Source organism: Aspergillus fijiensis, assembly GCF_003184825.1.
Source record: "Aspergillus fijiensis CBS 313.89 unplaced genomic scaffold BO72scaffold_74, whole genome shotgun sequence".
Taxonomy (NCBI): domain Eukaryota; kingdom Fungi; phylum Ascomycota; class Eurotiomycetes; order Eurotiales; family Aspergillaceae; genus Aspergillus; species Aspergillus fijiensis.
In genome coordinates, this window is record NW_024469050.1 from 1 (window position 1) to 9,816 (window position 9,816).

The window sequence follows — 9,816 nt, forward strand, 5'->3', positions numbered from 1 at the left end:
AAATAAATAAAATAAATAAAATAAATAAAATAAATAAAATAAATTAGCTAAATCTAAAAAATATTATTATATTATAATTAAAAATTTATTATATCTTATATATAATATATATAAGAATAATATATATATTATTAACTAATCTATAATTAATAATCTATTTATTATATTTAATTTTTCTAACCGGCAGATATAAATAGTTAAAATAATAGTTATATTTTAATCTAATCTTAACTATATAATTTAAAAGATTTTATATTTTAATCTGGCTATATGATTATAATCAGATTAAGATTAAGATATCACAGTTAGGTTAAGCCACTCTAGATTTAATCGGCCATGATACTACTAATAGTAGTATTAAATAATTTTTCAATTTAGTTTAAAATTACTATTATTACTATTAAAATTTACTCAATATAATTATAATATAAAAACCTATATTATATAAATATATAATATACTTTAAGATAAAGAAAAAGACTATTATTTAAAAAAGAATTTCTTTTTAAAAAAGAAATTAAAGTTTAATAAAAAAAGTATAACTTTTTTAAGAGAAATATCAAGCCGATTAATAATAATAAAAATAGTAATAATAATAAATGAAAAAGTAAATAAAAAAAGCTATTTTAAAATAATTTAAATATTAGTTTTATTAAAGTACATAATAGATAAGAAAAAGAATATTATTTCAAATATAAATAAAAACTAGATGTTTCTAGTAACTTAAAAAAAGAATAATAATAAAAATAATAAAAATAATTTTTAATCAGAAACTCAGCTATAAGTATTTAAAAAAATAAGAAAATATTAATATTATTATAATTATTAATTTCTTCTATATTAAATATATATTATATATAGATAAGTTTAATTCTTTAGTTTTTATTATTATAAATTTATATATAACTGGATATCTTCTGTACTAGATTATTTTAAATATAAATATATTATTTTAAAAATATAACCGAAATTAAATAACTTATATAATCTACTGATTATATAGTATTTATCTAGTTTAATAATTTATAAATATTTTCTAAAAATCTATAAATTAGATATTTAAATTTATATCGAACCCGCGGGTTAAGTCTATCGATCCAAAACCCGCTAAGAACCGGGTTGGGTTTGGACCCGACCTGTGAACCGCGGGCTTTGGCGAGGCCTAATAGAGAGTTAGCCAGCTAGAGCTGTTATTCCTACCACCCAGCCAGACCGAGAATCAGACGTCAGCCCACTCCTTGACAAATTCCATCAGTATTGCGTCTATAATCGACATATAGTCTGCATCACGTGCCCCATTCCCCTCCCGAACAGATTTATGTTGTAGGTAACGCGGCAAAAGCACGTGTGAGCAAGATTGGGTATAGAGGAGCACCGAACCGCCGCCTACCCAACTGTAAGATGTACATCCTCACGCAACGAAGAACTTCTGTACTGACTCATTTATTCCATTGTTATGCAGGGAATCTACCTTTCTGTCGAAAAGCAGCCACTCTCTCGCCATAATTCACCCAACCCGCGTTGACCTCATTATGACTTTTGAGGATATTTATACTATCGCAACTTGTCGAGGCAGCTTATTGACCGGAGGCCCGCCATGAAGCATGTCGGTTCAGGACTCGACCCGTTGAAGATTTGTAACCGACCCCTTTCTCCCTGTGAATAAGAGCATGGTACGTCAACAAGTGGCGAGTTGCACGCCAAGTCTTTGCTCGCCTGAAGTTCAGGCAGGCAATACTTGAGGGCCGGTATAGTCTGTAGAGATAAGTTGGCATGTAAGAGTCGCGATGACGGGTGGCAAACCTTACGTTTCCTGGCATAGAAGCTATAGTAAAATGTACTTGCAGCCGTGAGACCAGTGAACACCACAATTGCGTAGTTCATGCTTCCAGCGGACGTAGGCAACACTGTCGGCATACTGAAAAGTACCACCTGGAAAGCGATCCAAGCGAGAGCAATAATATTGATCAATGTTCCACATTGCTTTCGACATGTCCAAGCAGCGGCGTTGACCTCGGATCGTTTGTAGTAAAGAGACAATGCAATCGGAATCGCATAAGACACTGCCAGGGAAATAACTCCGACAGATACGAATGACAAAAAGGCCGAGGAGTTACCCAAATTAATGAGTCCCAAGAGCATCTCGACGAAGGTGGTGAGCGCGATGGCGAAGACTGGTGCATCAAGCCTTTTGTCGACCTTTGCCCATAATCTTGAAAGTGGGATTCCTTGGTCCCGTGCAAAAGCCCAAGTACATCGACTCGCAGCGACAGTGATACTGACACTGCAGAAGCAACAGATGCAGAGTAGAAATGTTGTCAGGGCCAGTCCACCTCCTGCAGAACCCATAACAACACCGAAGATATATGGGAGAACTTGACCATCGCCACCGGCAATTATATCGTTCAAAGGTGGCAAGGTCGCACAGATTGGGAGTATCTGTGGCAATGCATCAGCAGCTGTTCATGCCATGCATATGATTGAGAAGCTGCCCACGTAGAAGAGACCAGCAAGGCCCCCGACAGGTATTGACAGACACAAAGCTCTGGGCAATTTGACTTGGGGATCATCACACTCCTCAGCCATAGAGGAAATCATTCCTGTTGTACAAAGCCTATTCGTTAGTTAGCGAGGGTCTTCTTCGAAGTTTTACAGCATCTGCGCATGTGCCTTACGCGTAAGCTGACGGAAGAGTCCCGATCCAGAAGGAAAAGTCTCCCCAGCCGCTCAAAGTGCTGTCATAGTACCCCTTTCATCGCGGTAAGCATATTGAATTCCGCCAACAAATCGCAGCATCTTACCAAGGTGTCGGCGACTGAATGTCTCCCAGCTTTAGCTTTTATTGACAAGCATATAAGTGTGACCAAGATAGCAATGACAGTAAAGACCGCACAGATAGTATCGATTATTGGCAAGTAGCGGTTTCCGAATGAGCACACGAGAAAGGTTGTGAGACAGATGCCGTAGAAGACTAAGAGTAGCTGCCAGGGCTCACTAAGAAAGTTCGATCTGTAAAGACTGCCGGCCGCGGAGACTAATTGTGCAAATCCGAAGTTGACTGCCAGAGTGATGGTCCAGTTACCAGTGAGCCATATCCATCCAGTGGAAAATGCCACTGCCTTTCTTCTCTTGAGGCTCGCCAGCTGGAAAGACCAGAAGTAGGGACCTCCAGAAACTGGGAATCGCGAAATAAGCTCAGCAAGCGAAATAGCAACGCATTGCTGACAAATGGCCACCACGACCCATCCCAGAAACATCGAAAGCTGACCTGCAGGATCATTCAAGGTCAGCTCATTTTCCAAGATATGAATATCTGCACGAATTACCTCCACCATAAATAGCACTGATCAATGGCGAGCCGAATCCAACCGGAATCTGATTGTCCTTTGTTAGAAAATACGGGCCGCTGAGGTTCCAAGGCCTGGATATTTACAGCGGATATGGCCAACGACTGAAACAGTAAGGTCCAAAGAGATCGATTGCGCGGTAGCTCAGGTTCGTATTCAACCCCAAAGAAGTGCACATTGGGGATATCCAGTAACTCTCCAGGATCAACCACGTTGTCTCCTTCAGCGAGCGCTGCATGTGCTATTTTCTGGGTGACTTTCGTGTTCATTGTGCTTATTGTCAGAGCTGAAATATTTGGTCTGGATGATGCATGAGGGTTTCTTGTATCATTTTACTGCTCTAGTTTGAGCTCTTTCCATTGGCCAAGCAAGCTCAGCTTCTTATCTCAACTTCCTATCGTGTTGTAAGCTAGATCTACATCCTATCTCCTGGCTAAGTCCTATTATCCGGAATTACGGTTTTTATCATTCTAATTGTAATTGTAAAAGAGGACACGAAAATGACATACTATCTTTGGTCGAAGATAAACTTGTCCGGATTTATGTCTCATGGCAAACTCAATATCTGAAGAGGGTGTAATAATGCTATCAAATGAAGCAAAAGTTTAGCGCGTTTATCTCTAACGTCTCCACTTCCGCAAATCTCATGCTGACATGAGGAGATAGTTTGTACATCGGTCAAAGCTAAAATTAGCGCGTTTATCTCCCTTGCTCTCTCGACCTCAAAACGAGACATCATGAATAGCTCTGAGTTTGTCTTCCGTACTTATATATTAAGCAACAGGATGCATGCTTTCAGCGCTACTCATCTGCGAGAGTTTTCCTAAGCCTCTTTAAAACTTCATTCTATACAGCTGCCATGTCTCCAGCCCAAATCCTTGTGCTTCCTCCCAATCGCCCAGCCAAGGGCTTTCCAGAGCATCTTGCTGCGGACAGCAAGGCTGCTGTTATTGATGCCTTCCACGCCAGTACTGTCACCGCCGCCGAGGTTGTCGCGTCACTGATCAAGAACGGAGGGTGTGTGGTGCGTGGAATTCTGAACTTTGAACAGCTGGCTCTCATTGAGAAAGATGTTCGACCTTGGATCGAAAAAGACCGCCCCTGGGTAGGCGAATTCTTTCCCCCCGAGACTCGTCGCGTTATGGGCTTGGTCGAAAAATCGAAGCTTTTCACTGAGCTAATCCCTGGAAACCGTCTGTATCGGGATGTGTGCGATACTCTTCTAACATCCACCCACGAAAGCTGGCTGGGTCAGAAGCTTGAGACAAGTGTTTCGCACCCACAGCTGAATAATACTATTGTCTTTAGTATTGGTCCTGGGGCAAGACGCCAAGAACTCCACCGTGACGATATGATGTTTCACAATGAGTTGACTGAGCTTGCATCGCACACAGACTACAAGATCGGTCGGGATACTAATATTGGGTTCTTTGTGGCGGGCAAAGAGACGACCAGAGCCAATGGAGCTACAAGATTCATTCCCCGAAGCCATTTGTGGGCGAAAACTACCCCGCCAAACGAAGATCTTGCCTACTATGCTGAACTCAAACCGGGCGATGGGTTTCTTATGCTCGCCAGCTGCTTCCACGGAGGCAGTGCAAACACTACCGTTGATCAGGAGCGACTTGTCTACTCCTGCTTCATGACCAAAGGCTTCCTACGACAGGTACCTCATTTAAAACCCCAGAAGATTGGGCGGTGCTGACATAGCTCACAGGAGGAGAACCAATACCTCGCCAATTCGCTTGAAAGTGTAAAGAGATATTCAGTGGATATGCAGAAGATGATCGGATATAGTTTATCGAGCCCCTTTGGAGGATGGGTTGATCTCAAAGATCCCCGCGTGTTACTTCTGGATCCTGGAGAAGATATAGAAGGAGACCTCTTTTAATGGATCATAGGTCTTTACGTACGCACATGACCTTATTTTCATGCCTGAGATTATTCAAGTTTGAGGTGCAATTTCCCATGAATGAAATCATCGCCCAGTCAGACTCTTCATAGCATGATAATAAATTCCCCTTACTGGTCCAGAACACCAAGCGACCCTTCCTGCTGACCCCATCCCCACATTTTCCTGATGGTAATTATGTCCCTTCTAGACAAAACTTCTGAGGTCTCTCGGCAGGAATGACAACAAGGGACTACTGTATTTGTCGTTACTATTTGAAGTCCTCGATATCAGTCATGCCCGGTAGCCAATGGCGGAAAAGGAGTCGACCCACTCATAAGCGCGTTTATCAAGTTGTCATCTGGCCAATGCCTGCAAGCGAAGATAAGCCGCGCAGATAAAAATAATTAGTAATGTATTCCCGGTTGAACTCACTACTACCGACCCTGCTGATTTTGTAGCCAGCCTGATATATCGACGACGCCGACGATGATACCCTTGTTGAAATTCTGATACGATTGCTTCTTATGTGCCAGTAATACCAGATAAGCGCCTGTCCCTGCTCATTTGCCATACAAGGCTAGTTTAATAAATACCCGGCGGAAACTCTCCAGCTATCTCAAAAACCAATCGCCCTTTGCCACAGCTTTCTCACTGGGATCTGGCTCTTTCATCCCAGGTCCCATGCGTGATCTCACAGGACACACAGAAACCCGTCACGGAGACATGTTAGACAAACGGAGACGCACTCACGATGGCTGCTTCGCCTGTCGGCGACGGCGAAAACGTTGTGATCTAAGGAGACCGAGATGCAAGGGCTGTGAGCGAAATGCTCTGCTCTGCAGATGGGCGTTGCCAGGGACCACGGACGAGCAATCGCCCGCTGAAACTGAAGCTTCAGCTTGTACATTCCGGAACCCGTCGATTCAGAAGACACCTACCGGTCTTGGCGTTGCGAGCTGTGTTCTCAAGGGACCAATATCCTCTCTACTCTTCAAGCATTACTTGCAGGAGACAGGGAATGCGATATCTGCTCATCGAGGGCCACTAAACTCTTTTATCCAGCTACTTCCTTGTTTTGCAATTTCTTATCCGAACACAGTATTACAGAGTCTGCTTGCCCTGAGCGGAATGCACTACCGCTGTCGTGCTTCAAGCGTTGATGTTGATGTTATGACCTTTACTCATCTAGGACTCGCTCTCCGTTCATTGAAACATGGCTTAACGGTGTTTGCAAGTTCTCAATTTCGAAGTGATAATCTTCAACTGTTAGTTACCACGCTAATTCTCTGCTTTCTTGAGGTAAGTTGTACACAGCGTCCAATGCTTACCACTTTACCACTGACTCAAATCGAAGACAGTCAGAGTCGATCAAAGTGGTGATGTTGTTCATCATTTAAAGGCAGCGAACGTTCTATTCAACACACTTATAACCTCACCGGAGCAAGACCAAGATAATCCGAAGTTATTGGAATTCATAAAGGAATTCTATGTCTATGTTAAGAATATTACAGCTTTGACTGGAACTCTGTCCTCATCAACCTTATTTATCTCAACCTTTTCTGAATCGGCAAACACGATATTCGTTAGTCAGCATGGGCCGGGTAATCTTCTTGGCTGCTCGTACGAGCTATTTAACATGGTTCCGCACATCGAAGCCCTGGCAACTCGGGGGCATTATTACCTATATACTACACCAAATCACGAAGCAGACGAATCTTACCGCCAGCAAAATTTTCAACTACACACATATCTGTCTTCGTGGCAGCCGCCAGAAGGAACCTTACCAGAATTTGCCCTAAGCGGCTTTATGTACCGGGAAGCGTTCCTCTGCCTTGTCGAGAGAACATCACCATCCGTCGACGTTCGACATCGTGATATTGTGGATGCCACCCGAATAAACAATTTTCTGGACCTGTTAAACTTACTTCCCCTCGAAGCACCTGTTTCTACAACCTCCATCTGGCCAATAATATTCTTTGGTGTCTTGGCCAGGAATCAGTCCCATCAGGCGTTGATCTACACACGTCTCGCTCATATGAACCAAATGTTTGGGTTTGGAAATATCCGGTCCTCGATGGTCTTTTTACAGTCATGCTGGGATCGGCAAGGTAAATCTTCAGGACTGGCAGAATTGCAAGTCAGCGATGACCTTGATCTGTTCTCTCTCATGAAAGTCATGAATTTCAATATCTCACTCCTATAATTGTAGGTAGTATACATATGCATTGATATCCACTTCTATGAAATAATCAATAAAGACGAATGAAAACACCCTGCCATAAGCTTTGCAGGAATCTGCTTATTTGTGAATCACAAGGAAGCGTCTGGTGAAAGGCATCTCCTGAGTAGTCGTGTATCACATCTTGACTGTTTAGCAGTCCTTTCCTTAATATTCGTCCCGGAAAAGGCACTTGGAAATAAATGCTGATGTTTATTACAAGGGGCAACTCGATAGGATACGACGGTTGAACCCGCCACCGTTTAGAAATAGCAAGATTGCGATGTCCAGCATCAGCAGGAGCATGCCACCATCTACTATTTATTCTTCATCGTAGCCCAACTGCCTCGCTCGGGCATTCAAACTAATATCAGAGTATCCAAGCTCAAATGCTTTTTTCAAAAAGCAACCACATGCATAGCCTTCAAGACTACAAGAACTGTTCAATTTCAATCCGAATACTATAATAAGCAAAATAGAATCTTATACCTCATGACCCTCTTTATAATTCGTATGACAATTGACTTATCCATGCTGAGGAATTGGATGTGCTGTCATGTGCACAAGTCTTGGTGTCGATATTATTCTAGAGTTACCAAGTCTGATCATTGACCAGATTATTCAGGTCTTATACAAGGATATCTGCCGGTATCTCTGAGCCTAACAAATCCGGACTCCTACTTCGATGATTTATTTTGGCCTAGTTGATTTGTCTTGTTTGATTCAGGCTTGTAGACAAACCCTGAAATATTCTGATAGATACACTGTTCCTGGTCGGATCCGTAAGAAAAGGGCTACCAAAGTAGCTACTTTATTCCTGGTTCACCCACTACTTAAACTCTGGTAGTCAATTATAAGCGGGGAGCGCCGCAAGAAACTTAGGTGTCAATATAGAATTGGTGGTGTTGTTATTTGTGTAAATTAAGCGGATACCGAGTTTTGAAGTTATAATAAGCCACTGATGATATCATCTCAGTTGTACAACGCCAATTACTTGGTCACCGAGAGAAAGAGTGCATGAGTTAGGGAGAGAAACCTAATAACCTTTGAAGTTCCTGATAAATTCTCGGAATATATGTCACTTATTTGAGGAGAAAAGATCAAATACAAAAGAGAAGTAGTCTAGTAGATTTTTCAGGCCAATTTCACTGTTCTAAAGTCTACTAAAAAACCTGGTAGTTCCTGGATTTGCATCGCTACCACTACCACTGCCATTCTCAATGGACGTGGTCTGTGATAGCTGTGGCTTGACGCGGAGCCAGCAACTCGCCCTCACCATATGTGTCTGTGTCTCGGAGCAAATCGTAAGAGGTGAAATCTCAATGTGACAGAGTATACAGCGATTGTCCAATCAAATGCTAAATCTTGTAAGGGAATCTAGACCCAGCAATTTAATATATAATTATATCTGCTGATATATTACAGTGATCTAAAAAAAAAAATCTAAGGACTTTCTTTGCAGACTGCAAAACAATCTAGAAATTATTGTGTATTCCAATAAAATAGAAATGGAATTTTTATGACTCTAATAGACTCTGCTAAGTATTTGTAATAAGAAAAGTATATACATAGTTGCTACTGGTAATTACATAAAATTTTAAAATTCACATAAGATCTATTATTCTATCAAAAATGGCGTGGAAAATCTCCGTGACTGTGTCGGCTTGCCAATGGCTCACCCATGTATCCTTGACGCAGTGGTCATGACGTCAGTGACTTGAGTTCCTCTAGTACTTAATCATTAGAACCTTGCCATCTCAAAGGGATAGCAAGGATTAGATTTGAAAAAGTGGACTGCTGTTATTCTGTACCTGACTGACCTACCTTTCCCTTACACTGATAAAAACGTTGATTATTTATCATGATCATTATCACCACCAAAGCTATGGGCAATGAGGAAGACTCAAACAAAATACATGTCAGAGAGAGAGGTCTTAGCTTGAGAGAGAGACAAAACCCATCAAACATTCACCGGAGCGGAGCCATATAGAGTTTATCATCGAAATTAGAGACAGCTTGTCCGGCTAAAAGAAATGGGTGAATAAGAAAACAGAAGCTCAAAGCAAGGACACAGAAACACTTGATTACTTCAACAATTATGGTCGTGCTCCAAAGCGCTAGTATACTTCAAATTACTGGATTTATTCGTTGTCGAGATCATGCGATGCCTGAGTCCTTCTTCACCAAAGGTCAATCGACGACGTCTTGGACCTCTACAGCTTCTTCGCATGTACAATTCCCGAAACTTCGAATGGGCACGCCTTCGTTTGATAAAATTTCCAGCCGCTCCAAAGTGTTACCTTTACCTCCAGGAACGAAGACGTAGGCAAAGACGAAAGAGAGGAGGGAAATGTCGC

The 9,816-nt window shown here is 41.6% G+C and overlaps 3 protein-coding genes across 3 annotated transcripts; 2 read left to right on the forward strand and 1 right to left on the reverse strand.

The window, feature by feature from the left end:
- Window positions 1-1,518: 1,518 nt before the first annotated feature.
- On the reverse strand, window positions 1,519-3,616 carry BO72DRAFT_531799 (putative amino acid permease; the record flags this gene model as incomplete). Its single annotated transcript, XM_040950395.1, has 7 exons — window positions 1,519-1,755; window positions 1,809-2,439; window positions 2,497-2,614; window positions 2,676-2,749; window positions 2,802-3,268; window positions 3,327-3,375; window positions 3,434-3,616. The coding sequence occupies 7 exons, from the start codon at window positions 3,614-3,616 to the stop codon at window positions 1,724-1,726; spliced, it is 1,554 nt and encodes a 517-aa protein (XP_040796504.1). The 3' UTR covers window positions 1,519-1,723.
- Window positions 3,617-4,206: 590 nt separating this feature from the next.
- Window positions 4,207-5,238, forward strand: BO72DRAFT_389304 (phytanoyl-CoA dioxygenase family protein; the record flags this gene model as incomplete). Its single annotated transcript, XM_040941759.1, has 2 exons — window positions 4,207-5,013; window positions 5,065-5,238. The coding sequence occupies 2 exons, from the start codon at window positions 4,207-4,209 to the stop codon at window positions 5,236-5,238; spliced, it is 981 nt and encodes a 326-aa protein (XP_040796505.1).
- A 446-nt stretch (window positions 5,239-5,684) lies between these two features.
- Window positions 5,685-7,492, forward strand: BO72DRAFT_414568 (uncharacterized protein). Its single transcript, XM_040942545.1, has 2 exons — window positions 5,685-6,540; window positions 6,596-7,492. The coding sequence occupies exons 1-2, from the start codon at window positions 5,923-5,925 to the stop codon at window positions 7,442-7,444; spliced, it is 1,467 nt and encodes a 488-aa protein (XP_040796506.1). The 5' UTR covers window positions 5,685-5,922; the 3' UTR covers window positions 7,445-7,492.
- The last annotated feature ends 2,324 nt before the right edge of the window (window positions 7,493-9,816 follow it).